At 48.5% G+C, this 23832-nt stretch overlaps 3 protein-coding genes across 8 annotated transcripts in view; 1 reads left to right on the top strand and 2 right to left on the bottom strand.

Annotated features, from left to right (window-relative positions):
• Positions 1–13438, bottom strand: part of LOC106658430 (one cut domain family member 2) — a 35328-nt gene extending 21890 nt beyond the window's left edge. For 2 of the 6 annotated variants that reach the window (XM_014380397.2, XM_014380398.2), the window contains exons 1-2: positions 11128–13438; positions 6174–6323 (exon numbers count right to left, since the gene is read on the bottom strand). In XM_014380397.2, coding sequence (XP_014235883.2) covers positions 6174–6323; positions 11128–13024 — 2047 coding nt within the window. In that variant the 5' untranslated portion in view covers positions 13025–13438. The remainder of the gene's footprint in view (positions 1–6173; positions 6324–11127) is intronic. The other 4 variants (XM_014380395.2, XM_014380396.2, XM_023459984.1 and 1 more) reach the window with 4 other exon arrangements.
• A 5488-nt stretch (positions 13439–18926) lies between these two features.
• LOC106658379 lies at positions 18927–19720 on the top strand. The gene is made up of 3 exons (XM_014380291.2): positions 18927–19058; positions 19131–19400; positions 19488–19720. The coding sequence occupies exons 1-3, from the start codon at positions 19019–19021 to the stop codon at positions 19565–19567; spliced, it is 390 nt and encodes a 129-aa protein (XP_014235777.1). The 5' UTR covers positions 18927–19018; the 3' UTR covers positions 19568–19720.
• Positions 19721–21274: 1554 nt separating this feature from the next.
• Positions 21275–22649, bottom strand: LOC106658321 (jmjC domain-containing protein 4-like). The gene is made up of 6 exons (XM_014380216.2): positions 22374–22649; positions 22164–22288; positions 21865–22089; positions 21650–21785; positions 21438–21567; positions 21275–21364 (listed from the first exon to the last, which is right to left on the bottom strand). The coding sequence occupies exons 1-6, from the start codon at positions 22647–22649 to the stop codon at positions 21279–21281; spliced, it is 978 nt and encodes a 325-aa protein (XP_014235702.1). The 3' UTR covers positions 21275–21278.
• Between the last annotated feature and the right edge of the window lie 1183 nt (positions 22650–23832).

Genomic DNA, 23832 nt, shown 5'->3' with positions numbered 1-23832 from the left:
GCAGCTACGACGAGGGGGACCGTCGTACGTATATACCTATATAGGTAGAGAGAGAGAGAGTACAAAACGTATACACGAGGCATATATTCGGGGTGGGCATGAGGCGCGCAGGGCGTTGCGGGGAGGAGGGCGGCTCTAGGGTGGGATATATAGATTATTGATTGGGGCAATAACTCAAGGACTGGATGGCGGTGGCGGTGGCGGCGGCGGTTGCTGCTGCTACTACTGCTGCTGCTAGGCTGCCTATATATATGCGGCTCTCTCTCTCTCTCTTTCTGTATAGCTCCGCCGCTACTACGCAAAGGTGCAGGCGCGCACATATTAGCGCCATACCGGAGCTCACCACGCCGTTGCTGCTCTCTCTCTCGCTCACTCAGTCATGTACAGAGAGAAGCAGCAGCGGCATAGAGGGACCCTATGGCCTATATATGTATATCGATGTAAGGGCGGCTGGATCGTCGTAGTGGTAGCAGTAGATACAGAGCCTCGGCTCTGGATCGTAATGTATGCGAGCGAGAGAGCAGCAGCAGCCAGCAGCCCAGAGCTCGATGGTTAATTAAAGCTTTCGGAGAGAAGCAGCGCATTGCAATAGGCTCTCTCTCTCTCTCTCTCTCTCGCTCGCTCTGCTGCCACTATCTACTACTATTGCTGCTGCTGCTGTGCTAGAGGAGCAATGCTTAGACGTCTGTGTATATGCCATTTCGAGGCGCAGCTATAGAACTGCTAACGTATCCTAATATATGTACGTTGGCCAGCCTAGCGCACACGCGTTGCTGCGACGGCTCGTGTGCGGGTGTACACGTTATAATGCCGCAGGTGGAAAAAAAACGACGACGACGATAGGCGCGTGTGCGCCAGGCTGCGTGTGTGTTGTTTTGACGCGAAGGCGCGACACGTTGCCCCGCGCGACCGCACCAAATGCGAGCCGAGCTGTCATATTATGTAAAGCTCTTGCTGCGGCTGCATGACTACTGCCTACCCTCCTCTGACCCCCCGATTCACCCTCTCTCTGTGTTTTGCTGCACACAGCCCTCGCTCGCTCGTCGACTCGCGTATATAGAGGTGGGCTACGTTGATATGCCACTACTTTTGTAGTCGCTGAAACCGGTCCCGAGGTAAGAAGAAGAAGAAGAAGAGGCGCGCACCGAAAGCGCGAAAATAAGAATTGCGAAATGGCTGCTACTCTGCTGCTGCTGCCGAGCTGCGTGCGTTATACATGTGCAGCAGCAACGGTGCATTTTCCATATTACAAGGGATCCACCAGCTAGCTAGCTAGCTAGCTACCGCTGTTCTCTTTCTCTCTGTCTCCGATCCTCCGCGCCAATACAGCACGCATAATCAGTCGTTGTAGTGGTAAAGGCAGCAGCAGCAGCAGCTACCACTACTCTTCGATACAGCTAGTCGTGCGCGCAAGCTCTCGCTCTTTCTCTCTCTTTCTCTCTCTCGCGCGACTCGTATCTATATAGACGTATACACGTACACAGTAGTACGTGTGTATATAGAAAGCTCACTGCTGCTGCTGCTGCCGTCGCCGTCGCCGCTGCCTGCCTGCCTGCTGCTGCCGAAGGTATAGAGAGAGAGAGAGACCTATAGGTAGTATAAGTAGAAATCGATAACTGGTACGTAGCTGCTTGCAGCTCCCTCTCCCAAAGCGTCCTCCTCTCTCTCTCTCACTCTCTCAGTAGTCGAAGCAGCGTAGCTAGAAGCAGCAGCAGCAATAGGCGGCCGCATACCCGAGGGCGAGGGGGTGAGGGGGGGTCGAAGGGGCAGAGAGAGAGCCTCTATATACTTATATATATACGCGCGCACACACGAACGTACACATGGCCAGTATACGCGTTGGTATTATATACATATATAACGTATTATATATATATGTAGAGCAAGACGCGCACACATCGAGAGGGGGGGAGGGCCTTTTACACGAAGCCAGTCAGCCAGCCCTTGCTGCCGTGCGCAGCGCATATAATACACAGAGAGAGAGAGAGAGAGAAAACACACATACACACAAGAGAGACTTTCCGAAAATTCCCTTATCTTCTGACCTACTTTTTATACCGCGAGAGAGAGACACAGAGAGGGTGGCTCGTAAAGCTCCGCGTCGTGTAGTAGCTGTGTGTTCTGTGCCTGTGCCTGTGCCGCCGCCGTCGCTTTCGCCTCGATATGCCTTTAGCACCCGCAAAGCTCTAGCTCTCTCTTGCTTGCTTTCTTGCTTCGCTTGTGCTGTGCCGCGCCGCGCGCCACGCGCTTATACTCGTTAAGTATCCATTAAGTCAGCCGAACCACCACCACCCCCGTATCCCGAACGAGCGAAACGATGACGACGACGACGACGACGAGACCCCGTGTAGTACGTGCACACGATCATGACGAACGATTCTCTCTCTCTCTTCCTTCTTCTTCTTCTTCTTCGTCTTCTTCTATTATGTACTTTTCTTTTTTGTATTCTTGTGTGCTTGCGCGCCACTCACTCAAAAAAAAAAACAGCAGCAGCAGTGAGACGAGACAGAAGGAGAAAAAAATAAAACATCGGCTACATTATACGTTGTACATTGTATTATATCGATCGAACGAGTATAGAGTAGCGTTCCGCAGTCGTGGCCGTAGCCGCTGCCACCACCGCCACGGTAGTATAGTAGTAGTAGTAGTAGCTGTTGCGCTAAACGGACGAGGAAAGACAGAGAGCGAGAGGCAGAGCAAAAAACTACTACTGCTACAAGCCGCGCACAGTAGTACAGCCAGAGCAGCAACATCAGTAGTAGTAAGCCAGTTTGGTCAGACGTTAAGTATATAAAAGCTAAACATTCTCTTGAGCTTTATGCACGCCGCTCTATACGTAAATCCTGTGCTCTCTTCTCTCTCGCTCTGCATTTTCGAAACATTGACAGCTACCTTACCTACCCCATTGAGGCATTTCAACCCCCGCCCCGCGGCAGCGCGCGAAAGTAACCACACACTAGCCTCTGTACGCGTATCGTCCCTCCTGCGCTTGTATGTACTTACACGTATACACGCACGCAGACACCCGTAAAGCATCTTATATATAGCCTGGCCGAGATCTGCAGCGCATTCCCTTCGGATGACCCAATTGTAAGCGCGCAGCACACCTCCGATGGTATATACGTGTGTGTGTGTGTGTGTGTGTGTGTGTGTGTGTGTGTGTGTGTGTGTGTGCAGCTGTACCGAACACGCCACCAACAAGCCAACCACCACTGCTGCTGCTGCTGCTGCTGCTGCACTTTGATAAATTATGAATCGCCGCTCCTCGAGCTCTATAAACTCGAATTAAAATATGTATATCCGTCAAAGCTTTTCCTCCGAAATATACACGCGGTGGCGGCCGTTGTACTATATGTGCCGCCGCCGGCCCTGATTGCCCGTGGCGGAAACGAGAGACGATCGCAAAAATTAAATATGTAATATCGTTGGAGCAGCGAGAGTGGAGCACGTTATACGCGTGCAGCGCGTCGTGTGTCTTCGTCTTCGTGTCGCGCGATCGGAGAATCGAGATTTCTCGCGCGCGCAAACTGCCGTAGGTACAGTGATTTTGCCGGGAAAATGTCTCTGCTGCTCCCCCCTGAGGCTGCTGCACATCTCGTTTTATTTATAGACCGAGAGAGAGAGAGAGAGAGAAAAAGTCGCGCGTGCTTATGGGTGATTATTCAACGCGTTTATTCAATGGACCGCGACGAGGTTAGCGAGTCTATATAGATACGGGGCGACGACGATCATGCCTATGTACGGGCCAATCCACCCACGCGTCGTTGTCTATCGTCGTAGTCATAGTCGTGTTCTTCTTTTTTTTCTCTCTCTCTATTTTCTATCGCTCTATGCGCGCTGCATCGGAAAAACTTAACGTCTTACGTATACGTGCACCGCCGCCGCTTACGTGTGTGATGTGTGCGCGTGTTGGCACTCTCAGAGTCATTCCCTTCCAGCCGCTTCCACCAGCCGTGTTTTGTGGTATTTTGCCATTAAAAGTCGTCTCTCTCTCTTTCCGCTTTGTATTGGAAATTAGTAAGAGACAACGAGGTACTACTATACTGCACATCGATACGGATGGGGGGCGAGCACGAGAGAGAATGTTTTTTTCCTCTCTTTTTTTTCTTCGCCGAGAATCGGGTAAAATATATCAAGAAACACGGGATGCGACTTTAAAAGCCAGACTACTGCTGCTGGCGCGCGCGCGGGAGACTTTTTGACCACAATTCGACTACTTAGAAATTTTATTTTCCTATTACGCTACGTCCCCGCCGTCAGACTTTATAGCAGCGCGAGTGTCTTGTGCCGCGCACAGCCGCAGCAGCAGCAGCAGCAGCATTAGCAGCAGCAGTGGCAGCTGAAGCAGCGAAAGAGAAAGAGAGGCAAAGAGAGAATCCTCCTTCATTATCGAGAAATTGATCCTATTAGACATGGAAAGGCATAGAGAGAGAGAATCTCCTGCTGCTGCTGCTGCGGTCAATAGCCCAAACTTTCTTCTCTATCTTTTGTCTTGGCTTTCTTTTATATATCTATTATAACGACTGCGCTACGCTACGCGAAAGGTGGGTATGTAATATGTATATAGGGTTGGCCCGGCTGCCGATAGTAGTACAACACGGTTGGCGGAAAAAAGCGAATCCTTGTTAGGCGCAGTCGGGAAAGAGAGTTTCTCATCCCGGTGTGGTTGACCACTCGCTCTCTTTACCCCCTGCCTATATACCATATCTCAGCCCCGCGTCGCTTTGTCTTACTTTACCTTCTCTCTCTCTCTCTCTCTATCTTTTTTTTCACCCTTCATTGATTTTTCGCATCGAGTCGCGTCGGGCGCGAGAAATTGTTTAAAACGCCCGAGCCCGAGACTCGCTCGATCGGACTCGTATAAATAAGTCCAAGAGAGAGAGATATATATTTTAAATTGCCCACTGCTGGTACTGTTACTGCTGCTAGCTTGTATCACAACGTGCGCTCGAGATAGAGAGTATATACGTGTGTGTGTACGTGTACGTGTGCGGGGACGTCGAACAAAGCTCTTTGTTGGCCGAGAGAGAAACGGAGGCAGCTGCTACTGCTGCGGAGAAGAGCTTCGAAAAGAGATCGAACTCTGTACATATAACTATGCACGTTGCTGCTGCTGCTGTATGTGCTGCAGACCAGACAACTATAAACTCGTGTGTGTTGGATCGAGAGTCGCATGCGAACCACCACACCGGCCGTCGTAGTCGCGCGCGTCCTGCGAGTAGTAGAGTACACACACACATACTCAGAGTGGAGTGAGACTTTAATTAGGATACGTCAAGAAAGCAGGCAACCGATACAACCAACGCGCAAGCCAAGGCTGGACTGACTTTTCCCGCGCGCCCGTCGTATTATAACAAAAAAAAAAAAAAAAGAAAAAGGGAAGGAAGGAAGGAGAAAAGGAGGGAAAAAAGCTCGCTTCTTCATTTTGCGTCTGCTCTGCTGCTGCTCGCTCTCTACGCGTATTATGCATACTACTTTTCTCATCGTGCATCCGACAATGGACGCGTCTCTGCACACACACGTGTGTGTAGTATACGTCGGCGTGGGGAGGGAAAAGAGAGAGAGAGAGGCTTGATTGAACACAACCATTGGGAAGAAACGAAGAAAAACGTCGAGATTACCTTCGGCGACTAAACTTTTCAAATCGGACTTTTTCATCCTTCTTCTTGGGAAGGTTGAGGAGGAGGAGGAGGACTGCTGCACGCGACTCGTACGACGAAAATCCACTCGGCTACGCGCGTTTCCACATGTAGTACGTACGCGAGTATACTAATTTTCTGCGGGGGCCGCAGCTACTACTGCGCGCGTCTCTCTATCAATCCTGGCGCACAAGTTTATTACTCGACAGATACACGTATCCTCCTCCTTCTTTTTTTTTTATCTCTGCTCGGCTCCTTTTCAACAACGCCAACGGCAGAGGCAGATGGAAGATGAAAAAAAAAAAAAAAATACGGCATTGTGATCGTCGATAATATAAACGTATACGTATATGCGTGTATACAGCAGCAACAACAAAAAAAAACATAATGACGACTAGGACGACTAGGACGATGATGATATGAATATAGTAATATATAGAGCATATATAGCAGTATAACAAGTATGCATATATAAGAGTGAGATGAGAAAGAGAGAAAGAGAGAGACAGATTGAGAGAGATTGAGATCAGTTACCATATGCGTTGTGAAACTGTTGATGATGCGAATTGTCGATAGTGCCGGCTCCGTGCTGGATATCCATCATTCCGTCCGAGTCCACGCTGCTGTTGCCGCCACCTCCGCCGCCGCCTCCTCCTCCACCGCCTTCGGAACTGTTGCTCAGGGCTAAAACCAAACCGATAGACAAACACCTTTTGGCTTGTTTTCCTTTTTTTTGTTTGTACTTTAAACAGCAAGTTTTTGTTTTTCAAATTCGATTCCCGTCTCGATTTATGGCAACAATTTAATTAAAGAAAAAAGAGGCACATGCGTACAACTGGAGTACGCACGTGTACTACCTTTTTTTCTTTTTTTTCTTTCGACGTACGATTGAACGTTTGTAAATCATATGATCAAAATTATATTCGTTCAGGTAATCAAATGAGAAAAAGGCAACAAAAAAATCTTGAAAAAAAATCACTCGGTTGCACACACTTTACAGGATAATATTGTAAATCTAAATTATAAATGTACATACATGATATATATATTACACACACGCACACACGAAACAAACTGTGAAAAGTAAATCAAACTCAAGGTAATGGAAAAAAAATGAAACGAGAGAGGGGTTAATGAATAGTACATGAAAACAAAAGATGGTGTCATTTGTAGTGAGCGTCGAGTATAGTTTGTACGAAATTTAAAATAATATAATAATAACTAGAGAGAAAGACAGAGAGAGGCAGGGAATAAAAAAAAACAATCATGTTCAATCGGGGTCCGAAATGCACGCGTATACGCGCATCGAAGTAAATTCAAAATCATTCGACTCGATTGCAGAAAAATTTTACATCATTTTAAATACATCGAGGACACGAAGTGCATTTGTCTATCCGTTTGGTTTTGTATTTTCATATTTTTTTTTTTTTTTTTAAGAATTTTGAAAATAAAAAGAAATACAAAAGAAAATAAAAATATGAAAAAAACCCCCAAGAACAACAGCGAGGACAGCGGACAATAACAAGCAAACAGCAGTGACGGTGACACGAGTATATAGAACGGAGAGGGTGGGGACCAAATAATTCGTGAAAAATTAGACCGTCATCTTCGGAGCAACGACGACGATGATTCGGTACCGCGGGATGATTATTTCGTTTTTGTCACAACGATTCAGCGCCTATCGTATACACGTTCGTAACTCGCCTATATATAATATGTGGCGCGTGTGTTCATAATATAGCACGCCTCTGTTATATAGGTAGTCTGTCGCGAGTCGCAGCAGCAACAGCAGCACCGCAAAGTGACCATATAACAAAACTATGCTTTCAGCCTACATCTGTTCTCGGTAAAACTGCTACGTCGAGAAAGTCGCTTACGCGCGCACACACACACACACATGCGCAATTATTAAACGTTAACTTGCGTCGATTGGCGCGTACGCGAACTTTCCTCTTTGTGCACAGTGGCAACAGCGGGGCAAAAGTATATACCACTGCACGTGGCGATGGTGTATAGTGGTGCGCGCAGCGTCGTATAATAATAATAATAACAATCGCGAACGATACGATCGCGCGCGCGCGCGGCCGAACAAATTCGTTTAGCCCCGAAATAATCAAGTACGCGTATAGACTCTACTTCCACTACATGCCGTTTATACGTTCTATAGTTGTACAGGTAGAGAGAGAGAGACAGTCCTGCTCTCTTAATTAACATCGGCTCTGTATATGAGTGCGTGTGACTCCGTATATGCGAGCCACCCGCACACAGTCGCGCATTGCGCAATTTTATATAGCCGAGAGAGCGAGAAGCCCATTTTATTATATATATCTTGGTAGAGGTGCGCTCGCACGCATTGTACGCGCGTGGCATACCGTAGTGTCAGTTTACTTTTATCGCCGATCACCTGCGTACTGCTGCACACGGACACGGACACACACCTACGCACGAGTATATACGCTAGTTGGCTAGCTGCAGGCCTCTCTCTGACTACTCTGCCTTATATTGTGTATATATACGTGTGCGCGGATGATCATTCGATACCGTTGGCCGATGGCTTCGTTATAACGTACGACTACGACGACGACGATCGCAAAGCTCTCTCTCTCTCTCTCCTGCTGCTGCTGTCGCTGATATTACTCTTTTCCTTCGCGAATACGTTCATTTCCTTTTCTTTTTTTTTCGTTTTTTTCATTTTTCGTTCGTCTCAAAAACGCACGCGCTTTCTCCCCCCGAGTCGCGTTACAGTTTGGCGCGCGTAATATTCCCGCCTATTTCTTTTTTTTTTTTTCATCTATCTTTTTATTTAGCTTCGCGCGCACACGTGCGTGTGTGTGTTTTCCCCGCTGCGTTTGCATGGGAAAACGTCGCTTCTCCACGCGCGCGCGAGAGAGAGACAGAAGATTTCGCTCGATTTTTCTCATCGATAAAAGCAACAAGTGCAGGTGCAAACCCGTCGGCTTCGGATTCTGGCGCTCTCTCTCTCTCTGCCTATATATACATCGTTTATCGACGAATCGTGACGTATACATATCGACGACGACGAGGAGAGCGTCGTGCGTCGCCCCCGCCCGATCGCACATGTGTCGTTGTTCGTTGGGTCGCGCGCGTGAAAAATCGGCATTTTCTCTCGGGGAGTCCTCGACGTACTTCCGAAGGATCCCCTGTATATATACGAGCAAGGACAGGATATCCCGAGGAAGTGCGTGAGCGAGGCGACCCGCAGGCAGGACTGCGGTAGCTACTTTAACATACATTATACATATATGCTACATATATGCGAGTGCTCGGTAATATGCGTGTGTGCGTGTACATAAGAGAGATAAAAGGTCTGTATGTGTGTTGTGTGTTGTGTCGAGTGCAGCACGACGACGACGAAAATGTGTAAGGCCTCGCTGCTACTCACGCGCCTACCTCGACCGACCGCCATCCCATCTCGAATTACCTGATGCGCGCTCGGCATGAAAAGCAACACCTTCGCAGTAGCAGCATTACATACGTATATAGCAAATACGAGCGCGTCTCTCTCTCTCTCTCTCTCTCTCTCGATGTACAGTTGCTACATTACGCACGTAAGAACGAGTATATTACGTCGCGACTGTCTATTCGTCGAGTTTGAGATTAATTATTGTCATCGTCCCGTGTCGATTTTTGCCTTTTCATTTTTTTTTTTTTATTTTTTGTCTTTCGTTCGGAGAGCAAAAGAAGAACGAGAGGGTATGCCCACGACGATACTCGCTGACGTTTGTTTTGCCCGGTGGATAATATACATATATTTCGCAGTTCGGTGTATGTATATATCGAGTGAAAAGACTAATGAAATGTCACGGTAAAGTTGGAAACTAGTCGAAGAGAAGCAGCAGAGAAAGAGAGTGAGAGACAATGCAGCGGCATCATCGAGGCAAAAAGGAAGAAGCAAAGAGAGAATCGAAGAATAAGGAGTCAAGGAAAGTCTAATCTGAAGGGTTGGCGAATATAGAGAGAGAGAGAGACTAGTAGTTCGCAAAAGAGAAAACCTCTTGGAAAGCAGCAACGTATTGTTTCGATATACAGGCAGTAGCAGCGAGTCCCAGAGAGGAAAGAAGAGGAGAGCTATATACAGGTCGCGAATAGTTTTGCTCCCTTATCTCTCTCTCTCTCTCTCTCACAGGGGGAGGAGGACAAAACTGTCATATTTTCCGTCTTTGTTTTCCTCGGTCTACGAGGATCTCTAAAAAGAGGCGATCGCATCGCGTTCGACGACGTATAGCAGCTCTCGCGATTTTACTCGTCTCGATCTCGCCAACGACGACGACGACGTCGACGACGGAGTTTCGTTCGGTGCAGCCAACAATCGCACGCGCAGAAAGAGAGAGCGAGAGAGAGAGAGAGCAATAATATTTTGAAAAAGTCTCGTAGCTCGTTGTGAGCTAATACACACTCACTCGCACACACACAGCAGAGCACAGAGAGTACCTGTGCTTTGAGAAATGGCTTTTTGTCTTGTCTATACGTCGTCGTCGTCGTCGTCGTCGTCGTCTCTATGTGTCTCTTTTGCCGAGTATATAGAGTGTGTTATATACGTGTGTGTGTGTGTATGCGCGAGGTCGTGACGCGCACCTCGTGACCGTAAAGCCGATCAATAAATCGGCGCCCGCGCTTATATATACTATATATACCTCGAGTTATGTGTATACGTATATATTTGCAACGAGGCGGACTCGAAATACTGCACGCGTTATATAGCGTATATACCTGTGTGATAATATAACGCCGAGGAGCACACGAAGCTTTTCCGTCTCTCGCATGTACGTGTATGTCGAGTAACCACCCGCCGTTTAGAACACGCGTAAATATACGTTATATACGCGACCGCAAAGGATAGCAGATATAGGTAGGTTGAATCGCGAAAAGTGCTGCACTGCACCCACATAAGCTATATAACGTTTGTATGTATGTCCTATGTGTAGAGTAGCAAGCAGCCTCTCTCTGGCTGGTTGGCGGTGCGTCTCTCTATCTCTCTGCACTTGTGTGTGAATGATATGGAAGGGAACGCCTCTCTCGGTCTCTCTCTCTCTCTCTCTCTCTCTCTCTCTCCACGTGGCCAACACGTGTGTGCAAAAGTACGCGCGCGTATATGTACGTACCGAAATTTTATCTCGCCCGCCGCAGCGTGTCGAGCTTTTTCGGACTATCTTTATCTATCGTCTATCTATCTATCTGCGTAGGTGCGAATCTCGTTTCGCGTCCGAAATCCTGCGGCGATTGCCGACACATCGATCGATCGATATAATGAATAGAGAGGAAGAAAAAAGCTCGAGAAATATCATAGCGGTTACGAGGTTAAGATTAGACGAGAGGAAAGTTTGACGTATGGATAGAACAGAGAGAGATAACGATCGTGATCATTTTGTCTTGGCCTCGAGATGCTATATCGATGCGGTGCGATGGATGAGAGAACAAGATGATGAGCCTACCACAATACGCTTTATTATATCCACTACGTACTAACCTGCCAGTCTCAAGGCCGACATCCTCTGGAACTCGGGCTCCTGCAGCCACTTCCACATGCGCCTGAAGGTCTCCCGGCCGCTCTTGAGCTTGGACCAGGGCTTGGGGTTGCGCAGCAGATCGCTGAGCGTGCCCTGACTCCGGCACAGCACTCGCTGGGCGAATATCGCCTGGGGTATGCTGTACCTCTTGAGCTCGGCGCTGATGCGCTGCGCCAGCTCCTTCGTGTTGATCTCCTCGACTTCGCTGCCGCCACCTCCACTGGAGCCACCACCGTTACTGGCGGCCGTCGCGGCCGCGGCAGCCGCCGCCGCTGCGGACACCGACACCGTCTTCATCACGACCGACGTGTGTTGCACGTGCTGCTGCTGTTGCATGTGTTGTTGGTGGTGCTGCAAGCTCGGCGGCGGCGACGAGGCCGGCCCCAGAGGCGAGTGATGCTGATGCTGCTGCTGCTGATGATACTGTTGCTGCTGCTGGCCGGGGCCCGGCGAGGGTGGCGACAGACCCTGGGGGCTCTGCTGCAGCCTCGGCAGAAAGGCCGGCTCGTAGCCGCCGTGGCCACCGGGCGGCGAGGCGGACTTGTGCGGCGAGTTGAGGGCGCTCTGGCTGTAGGCGCTCTGGGGCGAGAGCGGCGACGGCTGCAGACCACCCGGCCCTGCCCCGGGCGAGGCGTAATTGTGGGGCGGCGACATTCCCATCGAGGGCAGCTTGTCGTAGCCATAGGGCGAGCCGGCCATGCCGCCCAGGCCGATGTTGGCCAGGCCGTTGTTCTGCATGACGGCGAAGCTGCCGCTGACGTTGGACTGCGTCTGCTGCTGTTGACTCTGTTGCTGTTGCTGGCTCTGTTGCTGATTGGCGCTTTGGTTGCCGCCGGCCGAGGAGCCAGCGTTACCGGTCGCGCCGGCGTTGCTCGCGGCACTCGCGTGATGCGCCCCGTAAAACTTGTCGAACTTGTCGCTTACCGTGGAGATCGGCGGCAGCGGCTGCAGCGGCGTCAGGGTGGCGTAGCTCGAGCCCGGCGAGAAACCGGGCGGCGACATGCGCTCCGCCACGCTGGTCAGCGTCTGGTAGGTCGGCTCGGGCTGCATCGCCCGAAAATCGCCGGCGTCGATCATGCCGATACCGGCCGCCGACGAGGGCGATAGCTTGCCGATCTGTTGCTGCTGCTGTTGCTGTTGTTGCGATTGTTGATCGTCGTCGGGATCGTCGGTCGCTCGCGAGTCGCACTCGCCGTGCGACGTCTGCACTATCACTGAGGTCTGTTGATGGTGGTGATGGTGCTGCAAGTGGTGGTGGTGCTGCTGCTGCAAGTGGTGGTGGTGGTGATCAGTGGTAATGAGCTCTCGCTCCTCCTTGACGGGGCCGAGGGCGCCCGCGGCGAGCAGCTCCAACGGAATGCTCGCGCACGCGATGTCGGGGCTCTGTGAGGCCGACGAGCCGGACATAACCTCGGCCCCACCGCCGACGACAACAACCTCTTGCTGCTGCTGCTGTGGCTGTGGTTGCTGCGTCGTTGGCTGCTGCTGTTGCTGCGTTGGTGGTGGCTGTTGCCGCTGCTGCTGCTGGGCTTGTGCCGTGGGCGCCTGCTGTCTCGGCTGGAGGCGCGAGGAGCTTGCGTTGCTACCCCCACCGGCCGACTGCTGCTGCTGTTGGCTTCCAGCGGCGGCAGCGATCTGCGTGCCAGTGGTGGTGGAGGTAGGGCGTCCTCCTCCTCCGCCGTTACCACCACCACCACCTCCGGCAGTGGCAGCGGTGGAGGAAGAAGTCGTCGCGCACATGCCATTGGCCGGGGAGTCGGCGAGGGCGCCGGCGCCGAGGCTGCGCAGCTGCCGGCGAGTCTGTTGCTGCTGCTGGTCGGGTAGTGGCGCGTGCCGCGCGTCACCTGGGCCCTCCATGCATGTATCGCAGCCTTGTGTGTTATCGTGTACGCTCACGCAGTCCAGCGACGGCGGCGGCGGCACCACCGCGCGACGTCTCTATGATAATATCGCCTTCTTTTCTCTTCTTCTTGTCGGGTCGTGCGTGCGTGTTGTGTTTCGTTGCTGCTGCTGCTGTGTCGCTGCTGCAGAGAGACGCGTTATCCGCGATGGCACTGCAGCACCGATTCGCGGGGGGTATATACTCCGAAAAACACACCACCACCGACCGAGTCGACGCGCGGCAGCACACGCGTTTTATCGTTCGCGCTGCAGGATGCAGGCGGCGTGACCGTCGTCGCTCGCACGCGCGCGCGCTCCAAACAGCCGCTATTTATCGATTTTCGCAACCACCTTATAAGAGCTTTTCTATGTGTATGATGATCGGGGGTGGGTGGGGGGGGGCAACACTGCACACTCTCTCTATAACTGCACACGATCGAGAGACACAAACGGAGCTAAACTGCACTGGCACACACCACAGAACGTCAAAGTCAATGTCCCGCGAGCGAAGTATAGAGGTGCAACGACGACGACGACGACGACGAGCTGCAATGCGGGCTTCGCGCCTGGCGCCTGCACAGAGCCGCCCTCGACCGATCACATGCAGCACAGCGGCAGCGGTGCTAACTGCTTATGATCGACTCGACGAGGCCGGTTGATCGAAATGTTATTATCGTTGTCGTTGCCGAGCTCGACCGGCGAATTATTATGCAGCGCGAGGCATTCCGCTGCGACACTGCTACTAGCCCGCAGCAGCTCCGAGCTGATCTCGTGGTCGATTTAGCGATTGCCATAGATGACGATCGTCGTTGTTGCGTGGCTTCATTGCCGGGTGCGAATCAGTATACTATGCTAGTGGTGGCGTCGTAGCCGACGTCGACCCCCCTGGGATGCCATTTGGAGTCATCTCACTTACTCACTCAAGTCACTCGCGCGAGGTTTTTTACAGGTGCCCAATGTTGTGCATGGCCAGCTCGCACTTCTTTCGAATCGTCTATCTTTTTCTCGAGGAAGACGAGCACACGCACGTATTGTTATTATTATTACTGTATATACGCGACGCACTGCACGCGACTCTCTTCGTATATAACAACACAAGACACGCACTCTACAGCTCTTCCTCGATATTATCGCTCCAACGCCACTTTTTCTAATATTTGTTATTGTTGTTGTTGTTGTCTATTATGACTGCAGAGTAGTAGCACCTCGTGCAGCAGCCTGCGGGGGGGTTGCAGTAGCTCGATATAACAACACACAAACACACACGGAACACATGCACTGCTCCACCGCGTCTACGTCTCTCTAGCTCTGTTATGGATCACGAATCACCGCTGCAGGTCGAAGCTCTCTCGCTTCGACGCGCAGAGGAGGAGAAGAATTTCGATCGCTGCTGTCGACGCTGCCTCGCGCGCGCTCGCCTCGAGTCGATTGCTATTGCCAATTTCTCTCTATCTCGCTCTCTCTCTCTCTCTCTCCTGTATTATAAGTATATATAGAGAGACGTCGTGTATGCGCGCCGAGCCAAGCCGTATTCGGACGGGGTATAAAACGTGTGTATTGAGCGACAGCATCGATCGGACGATGCCAGGCTTGAGAGAGAGAGAGAGAGAGAAGCAGCACAGTAGCGCTCAGCACCACCACCACCGCCGCATCGTCATCATCCCCGTGCAGGCAGGCAGGCCAGCGAGACCTCCAGCAGTAGAAGCATTACCAACCCTCTGCGCCCATTTCTTGGTCGAGCTGCTGCTGCTGCGCCGTCGCGTGCACCCATACACGTTGGTAAATCGTACGTATATGTGTATGCACATGCACACGCATACAAGTACAAGAGGCAGAGAGAGAGACGACGTGCGAAAATGTTGAAAGGGGAGCGGAGCTACCCCCAATCGAGAGCGCCTGCGCGGCTATCCCCCTTTTGAACTGCTGCTGCTGCTGCTGCTGCCAGTGCCAACGCCGACTTTGCAATCGCGCAAAACGGATGTCTGTGTGCAGCACTGGCCAAGGGGTGGCAGCTGCTAGACAGCCACTACATACACACACACCCTAACGTATACGTATGCGTGTGTGCGTGTGTGTGGGTAAGTATGGCAGCTATACAACACGGCAGCGTCGACGTTGCTGTTCGATAAGGCCGATCAATGTCGTTTCGAATATGCGATAAGAGGAGACTCGGCCGAGTCGAGAGTCGAATGGAGCGCGGCTTCGAACGCTCGTTTCGATTATTTTTCCCTGCTGCTGCTGATGCATGTATAGACTATATGTACCCCTGTAGGTGCGCGCGCTGGCCGATCTCCGCTGCTGCTAAGCTGCTACTGGCTGCATGCTGCGCGGCGATTTCTCTATTATGATATAAAATACGAATCGCGGATACGATTTTACGCGCGCTCGCCAGATCCGCACGCGATTCCGGACAGTTATGTAGTTATCCTGGTTTACACATTAGCTTCAAAATTTCAGAAAATTTTTAGTTGTTTCTCGTTTGCCTCGGAACGAAACGGGGCGGACGACCAATAAGCACGGTAAACTACAACTGTATACAGCTACAAAACAGCCGGTCCAAGAAGTACAATAAGTGCCGCGCGACACTGGGGAGGCTTACAAACCATAACGCACTTCTATATGTGTGTGTAATATTTGTATGAAAGCGGCTCTGCAGGATCTTGCAAGAAAGCAAGAGAGAGAGAGAGAGAGAGAGAGTAGAGCCCAGTACAGTAACGAACTTTTATTATTCTTCGCGCGGTGTGCGTGCCTCTATTATATATGTGAATGCTAATATGTTCGGGTCCACTTCGAGTCGTACCCTCTATACATTGCACGTTTCAACAACAGCGCGAAGCACTACTTTTGACTCTCCTCTCTGATAATATACACAGGAGCGATTCTGGTTTCTTAACGAGCACGAATCGCGCGGTTATGCAGTCAGTTTTTTAAATATCTCAGAAAGACCGATTCATCTGCGATTTTTTTCGTCTGTTAAATATTTCATGCATAGCACTATTATTAACGCATTTGATCTTCCCTTTGGTCGAGTTTAAAGGGCAGCTAAATGCTGTAGCATTGAATCGTCATCACCGATGCCCAAGCTCACGCCAGCTGAGTCACGTATAAATACTATATATTGTATTTGTATGTATACGATCGGGAGTTTTTGAATCGGGCCGCGATCAAAGCAAATAAGGAAGGAGCACATGTGTCAGATGTCGCGTGCGTATATGACTCCAAAGAGAGAGAGATCTAAGCCACGCGAGTCTCGGACAATCTGGCGTCGAAACAAATCATTCGACAGATGAATTATCCTAATAAGTTAACCGAGTCGGAGTAGATCGCGGAGTGGCTCAGCTTTATTCGTGTAAAGGTATGTATCATCCGGTGATCGGCAAATATCCCTCACCCGAAGAATCGGTTGTTAAGTACGTATACATTACGATCGCCAGACGCTTTGCCGAGAAGAGTACCGATCCGTATCGATATGGCACATATTTAACTCGGATCGCTGGTGGTGGTCCTTTGATTAATCGACGTAGCGAGCGTATAGTACGTTTCACAGATCGAGCCCTACATATTGCTGCTGCTGCTGTTGCTGCTGCTTCTGGGCAAATACAAAACACACACACACACGCTTGTGCGCGTCTCTCTGCTGGGTAGTATGGGTGTATGCGTGTGTAGCTTTCTCTGCACGCTGCTACTGCTACGGGCAGTAGTCTCGCAAGCCTCGGTATTATACACACGCACAGACACGCGTCCGTGTTCGTGTGTACGTACGTATCGTATAGGGTGAGTTCAAAGATAGCTCGTGCGAGCAAGAAGCGAGGCGCGCAAGCAGCGGCAAGAGAGAAGGAGAATAATCGATAACAGCGACCGATAGGCGTGTGTGGCAGACGCGCGCCGAGCACCAGCTACATACACATGTGTGTGTGTTCTCTCTTTATTGTGTATGGGTGGCACGCACACATGTGTATAATATTACACGTACGCACACTTCCGAAGCACAACACACGAGACAGGCAGACTCAAAGTTTCTCACTCAGTCAGTCTCCGAGCTATATAGTATATGGGCTGGCGAGCGAGCGAGCGCGTGCATGCGTGCGAGCGACACGCGCCACCGATTACGACGCAGCTACGAACGAGCTATATAGCCGATTCCAAACTATCCGTCGTACTTCGTAGCCAGCTATGTATTACCCATATAGACTCCTGGTCTCTTGGCTTATGTGTGAATTATAATTGTGTGTATATATACTTTGTTCCTACCTGCATATATATCGTTGCGGGACAAATTAATGCACCTGAAAATTTGGCGAACGTTGAAGGGATGACACCTGCGGAATATTAAGCTAGAAAAATAGCGAGAATAAATTTCACGATCCAATTAGTATCGCGAAGTAAAAAAAGGCTCCGAACTCTCTCGCGACTCCGTTTCTTTTTTTTTGTTTCTTCACGAATTGATTACGCACACCACATCCGATTTCCAAAGCGCGCGTAGAATACGATGCCCTGTGCACCGATGGACTTGAAATCCGCGCGTTTGTTTTGCCGCGTGACGCATAAGTTCCGAACGAACAATAGTGCACTCGGCAAGCACTGACGTATCGAGGAAGGATTTTTTTCCTTTACGCGACGAGCCAGTGAATCATTGGGCAGAGAGGCCGATGTACATCGTACAGCACGCAATTACCATTTGTCATATTGAATATCAGAAAGGCGGGGGGATGAGGGGGGAGAACCGATCGTATTATCCGGACTCTACTGTGCAGTACTAGGCAACAGCAGCAGCCTATATATATGTAGCTGTATGTAGTGCAACGAGCTCTCCGTCGTCTGTGTATATAGCGATTATCGTACTTAAATACGGCCGAGTGACACGCGACGCTCCTCCTTGTGTACACATATATAAGTACCTACACACGCCACCACGACGACGACGATTCGTCCTTCGCACGTAAAAAAAAAAAATAAGTAAAAATGCGCGCTGCGACTTTGAGCGACGAAAAGTATGAGCGAGCGTTACAAACATATATTATATACGGGCTCGGTTGCGGCTGCATTTTAACTTCTGCGCCGCGTGGGTAATACGCCAGGCTGATGAGCAAGCGCGGACTTGATGAAAAAGAATACATAAAATGGGGGAAAAAAGGAGCAGAAAGAGAAGAGGTAAAGTATACGCGGGCGTGTAGAATGGAGTAGGAGAAACAAGCTCGAGGGTGGAGGTGATGGTGCGGCGATGGTCGCGTGTATGTATATTGCGCCCGATTTGACGGTGCACATATAATAAATTATTAGATAGATTCGTGGGCTTACACGTGTAGGTGAAAAATTTTAAATGAGATCTTACTTTGTTTTGAGAACTGTTACTGCAAGGATACGAGGCTCGATCATTTGAACCGATTTAAAATACGGTTTTGAATAGTTCACTTACATTTCCGTTACCATAATTTTTGCTAGCGGCTACATATGTAGGTAATAATATTTGTTTATATCTGACGTAAATATAATATCATAGAAGAGTAATCAAGAGAAATAATAGTTTTACAAATTAATGAAATAATGAAATTCATATCTGTAATAGGTTCAACTTACTTATTTCTAAATCATATATTTGGAAAAAAAGAATCATCGCTATTCCAAATTTGTTGAATAAAAAGTTTTTCAAAAAAAATAACAAATAAAGCAGAGTTTCAAACAAACATCACTATAAAATTCCGCCTCATATACATTTGTCTTTAATTAGATTTGCGCATTAAGAATTGCGTCAATTTTCTACCATTGTAAATTGACTCGGGCAATCAAACAATTTTATACGTGATCAAAGACGCAATCGAATAATCAACACGTCGTAAATATTAATTATGAACGTACAATAATGAATATTTACGAGCATTATCTAAACTTGATCGCGGTATCGAATCAATTCATTCAATTGACCATCGCAGAGCTCGTGTCAGTATTTGTAGCTCTTAATTGGTGACAAAAATGTTCAAATTTACGATACTGTTCGTAGTTCTCGTGGCTGGTAATGTATACATTTATACATTCTATTAAGTTAAGATATTCGTATTAAAGATAACATTTACCTTGAGCTCAGGTTGCTTGATGCTGTTGAATGACATCGAAGCTGCTAGTATAAAGACAAAAAATAAGTCGCGAGGAAAATCAAAGACCCAAAATAGGTTCATTTATCCCAAACATGGTCCAAACCCACCCGCACCCCCTCGAAACGCGCCGAACTCGTATATGAGGCAAAAAGTTGATCAATTTGGCACTGAATTGGCCAATAGTGTGGCTCGAGAAGTTGGCAGTCAAGCGGTCGAAGCTGCCGCCGATGCCATAAGGTCACCGTCGTGTTCCGATGGCAGTAAGTGCGACTCGATCTACTTTATAACAAATTGCATTTGCTCTGAGATATCAATGATGATTTCGTTTGTTTTTTTTTTTTTAACAGGTTGCTCGGGACAGCCCGCCGCCGACGGTCAACAGCCGCAAGTCCTTCCAGCGCAAATGATGAATTCACAGCAGAGATAGGATTTCTTTGACGAAAGAATCGAAGAATCGTTGCCTAATATTTTTAGTATTTAATGCATGTAAGATTAAGTTCATAGCTCGTACATTTGTTTTCCAAATGTATGCGGCACACGAAAGAAATAATTGCATGAAAAACTAATCATCGAATATCAATACCGATTTCTGTTGTCGTGGTTTAAGGGGAGCTCCGATTCCAAGGTAAAAATTACAAAAAAGTTTTCTAAGGTTTTCACTAAATATATGTTCCTTAATTAAAAGCTATTCAACGTAGTTTCGTAAAAAAAGTATTCAGTGAAAATTTCTAAACATTCTTGGCCTCGTTAACTTCCTCCACTGCACCTCTTACGACCTAACACTGAAGTTTTCAAAATCAAAACGTAAAAATTAGCCAACTTTTCGGTGCTTTTAAAAGGAATGAAAAAAGTAAAGGCCGATTTTGCACCAGAGCGAGGGAGATAAAAGTTCGTGCGTCGATCTGCCGTGTTTATACACAACATATAAGTGTACAATATGCAACATATGATCGACTGGTATACTATAAGGCAAGAGAGAGAGAAACACTGGGCGCGGGCAAAAGGGGATCAGCCCCACCTGCCACCAGGTGCGATGCGCCAAGCACACACATACATTTTGTATATGCACGGCTAGTGCTATACGTACGTATACCATAATGTAGCGTTAGTCGCGGCGACATCTGCATACGGGGCCGTAGATATATATGCGTGTAGACCATTACTAACGGCAGCGCAGGACTGTATACCTATATATATACTATTTGTAAGGAGTGGATATATGGTTATATCGCGACAAGAGTTAAAATAGGTAAGCAACAGCAGCTTCCGAAAGAGCAGAGCTACACACGGTGAAATTTATCCAAGACCGAAGGTAGTTTCGAATCAAGCTACATCAGCTGCAGCTTTGATATAAGTATACGAATGACCGATCCTTAAAGAGCACGACGACTCGTCGTCGTCGCGCGGCTTCTCGTACTTATACTTATTTACTTTTTTTTTCCTATGTATATCTATACTTACACACGAGCGTCGAGGCACTTGTTGAAGCAGCATCGATCTCCTCTTTGCTCGCGCGCGCCACTCGATTGGGAAATCGAGTACACATAACACAGGCGCGTGTATGAATCGTATATACCTACTCATCCTCATCCTTCTCCGCAAGCGTGCGTAAGAAAACTTTCGAAAATCTCGTATCTATACGAAGCACGCGACGCAATTGTCATTAGGATCGTGTACGTCTCGTCGCGATCTCCTTTTGATCCCTCCCTATACGCCCTCGACCCGAGTCCTTATAAGAAGCGTATACACATAAACACACGCACAAATACGCGTGTGTGCAGCTGTTAGCTGTCACACAGGTCAGCAGCAGCAGCAGCAGCACACGTATAGCCAATGGGCTCGGCTGTGCCACGCTTACGTGATATTATAAATTATGATTGCCGCGCGCGTTCCCCCCTCGACACCCTCCTGCTGAAATCTAATTTTCTGATTCCTCCTTTTTCTAACGAAGCGCTCGGTCGTGTGCGCATCTGCGACGGCTGCTATGCTGTTCCTAAATATCGTACGCGAAGAACGAGATTAGACAAAGAGATTCGTTTACTCTATCATATTTCTTTATTCAATCCGAGACTCGAGACTGGCTCTAACATTTTCAAATATATTCTATACATTTATATCACACGTACATGGCTTACAATTTAATCGTACTCGGCCCCGATGGTGATGCTTATGTCCTCGGAGACGATGCGGGTCTGATGGTACCACTTGTTCGTGTCCAGCACGACTTGAGATTAAAAAAGAGAGAAAATTTATCTTACGCGTGACTTCGTCGCGTCGCTGCTTATATTGTAACTCACTTATTTCTCCGGGCTCGACGACTATCTCGAGCCGCTCGCAGCTGTAGTGGCACTCGCGGGGTGGCTCCAGGATCCAGCGCTTGCGGCCCCTGATCTGCGCCTGCCACGACGGATACTCCACGTCGTCGACCTGTCGATGTTGTTGTCGTTCGTGATAGCCATCGTACTTTCGTTGGATTATATAGAATGTCTTATGTCTTATAAGGACTTACGTGCATGGGAGCACCGTAACCCGGACTACCCATGAATATCCAGTCGGTCCTCTCGCTCTCCGACGTGTCCGGCAGAAAGTACGGCCTGTCGTAGTGCCGCCTCAGAGTCGAGCCGATCGCCTCGTCGCAATTGCTCCTATATACATGCACAAATCCCCTAATCGTTACGCGACCTATAAAGAGCCTTCCCCAACTATCCACGTCGAGATACGAACCAGCCGACGTACCAAGCCTTGGCGCCGGCCTCCAGTCTGGCCCGACTCTCGCTCATGTTGAAGACCTCGCGCAGGCTGCGGAACTCCGTCTTGTAGGGGAAGAATTGACAGTTGGCCCCGCGCTCGCCGTACAGATTCTTGAAGAATTCGTAGGAGAAGCTCTGCATGGCGGTCCAATTGGCCGTGGCGTCGCTTATCACCACCGGCCGAGCGGAGTACGCGTAGCTGCGCGAGTTTTTTTCGTGTCATCACAGAAAAAAATGAAGAGAAAGAAATAATTGCTATACGGGGCGATTTACCGATCCTCGAATTCTTTGGGATGTATCTGCGATAGTCTGTCGATCCGATGCACGTCCTGGCAAATGGAGCAGTCCTGCGCTGGTCGGAAGATCTGTTTGGCCAGCGACGGTGATTCGATCAAGCACTGATTCAATTGCGATCGTGAGAAATCAACTCGTTCGAGATGGCGGGGGGAGAGAGAAAATCGACCAATTTTATCTAAAACTCACTTTATCCCGATCCAAGGTGCGATAGTAGTGAGCCAAGGGCCTGTACGACATCGTCAAGAGCGCCACGGCCAACAGGTAGCAGGATAAACGTCGGCGACGATCGGCCGAGCGGACGATCGGCTTGAATCTCCAGTGAGCTTTCGACAATTTGTAGCACTTGATCAACGCGATCGATTTGGAGCTATCTACTTTGCGGATCACGTTCTCGAGCTCGCGTCTCTTCTCGATCAGAGCCGAGTTACTGCTGCTGCTGCTGCTGCTGCTGTTCGCGCTCATGTTGCACGAGTCAAACTGCAGCGATACGAGCGAGGACACTTCTTCCCAGCCGCAGCGTGTATCCGCGGCGAGGATAGAAGAGAGACGCATCTGCCGATTTAATGCAATTTTAAAACTCGCAGATAGCGAGAGAGAGAGCCCATCGTCTGGAAAATTGGAAATCTTTTATTACGTGGCGTAGTTCCCGGAGAGAGCCTTATCGACGCGACGCACACGCTCGGCAGCAGCTGCAGTTTTCGCGCGCGCGAGCTCTCTTCTTCTCTTGCACTTGGCTGGACAGCGTGATCGAATATACCGATCGTCAGTGAAATTACAGGTGCATTGTAGTAGTACACAATAAAAAAGACGCTGATATAATATGCTTGGATATATTTATACGGTGATATAATATAAACGTCATGTTGAAATTTTTACAAATAAATAAATGTTCACGCTCGAGTGTGTGTGTTTGTGTGTTCGCTATAACATTACAATGCATACGAATAGGTATCTAAACAAAAACTTTCATTCTGTTTTAATTATGTATATACGATATAATTAGCATCGTAGGTATGTATATAAAAATGTGTTCTTTCAACATTCACTACTTCGACTCTTGCGCTTTCTTTGATAAAATTAATAATAAACAACCGCCCAATAATTGATTCTGTACATTGCTGTATATTATCTCAATATTTTTATACAGTTTTGATAAAACGAAAAAAAAAGGCGAGTGGAATGTGTAGCATTGCGTTTTTTTCTTCTTCTTCTTCTTCTTCTATTTGTTGCGTATTCCCATTCGCGAATCAGGGTTTCATTAAGTTTATAATATTATAATTAATGTTATTCGAGTTTATAATCAGTATTTGCAGGTGAACTACGAGAGTGAAAATTCGGTGTTGGTGCGAAGCACGATTACGCTCTAAGTGGCGAGTTTGTTATCTTTTTTTTTTTTGTAATATTTCGTTTGCGTCCCAAAGAAAACTTTTTCTTCTTCAGTTTTATCAATATAGTATCGCTTTGTTCGATGTTTAAAGTATCGTTAACTTTTTTTTCTCGTTTTTTTTCTTTATATAGAAAATGTATCAAGTTAAAAATCCGCAGTAAAATGACTTTCAGAAATATTTTTTTGTTGCCGATAAGTTATGAATTCGTATTTATAAAAAATTGATATTTGACTTGATTAGTGTCTAGAATTATTTTT

The sequence above is a fragment of the Trichogramma pretiosum genome, unplaced genomic scaffold (assembly GCF_000599845.2).
Source record: "Trichogramma pretiosum strain Unisexual culture from Peru unplaced genomic scaffold, Tpre_2.0 scaffold111, whole genome shotgun sequence".
In the NCBI taxonomy this organism is placed as follows: domain Eukaryota; kingdom Metazoa; phylum Arthropoda; class Insecta; order Hymenoptera; family Trichogrammatidae; genus Trichogramma; species Trichogramma pretiosum.
The sequence above is the reverse complement of the archived record's forward strand: the minus strand, read 5'-3'. Positions and strand labels throughout refer to the sequence as shown.

Bases quoted from the DNA above. Each gene is read 5' to 3' on its own strand.
- LOC106658379 (XM_014380291.2), top strand. From the start codon at position 19,019: ATGTTCAAATTTACGATACTGTTCGTAGTTCTCGTGGCTG. The intron at 19,059-19,130 runs GTAATGTATACA...CCTTGAGCTCAG, and splicing joins GTTCGTAGTTCTCGTGGCTG to GTTGCTTGATGCTGTTGAAT. The intron at 19,401-19,487 runs GTAAGTGCGACT...TTTTTTTAACAG, and splicing joins ACCGTCGTGTTCCGATGGCA to GTTGCTCGGGACAGCCCGCC.
- LOC106658321 (XM_014380216.2), bottom strand. From the start codon at position 22,649: ATGAGCGCGAACAGCAGCAGCAGCAGCAGCAGCAGTAACTCGGCTCTG. The intron at 22,090-22,163 runs GTAAATCGCCCC...AAACTCGCGCAG, and splicing joins CCCAAAGAATTCGAGGATCG to CTACGCGTACTCCGCTCGGC. The intron at 21,365-21,437 runs GTGAGTTACAAT...TTTAATCTCAAG, and splicing joins CGTCGAGCCCGGAGAAATAA to TCGTGCTGGACACGAACAAG.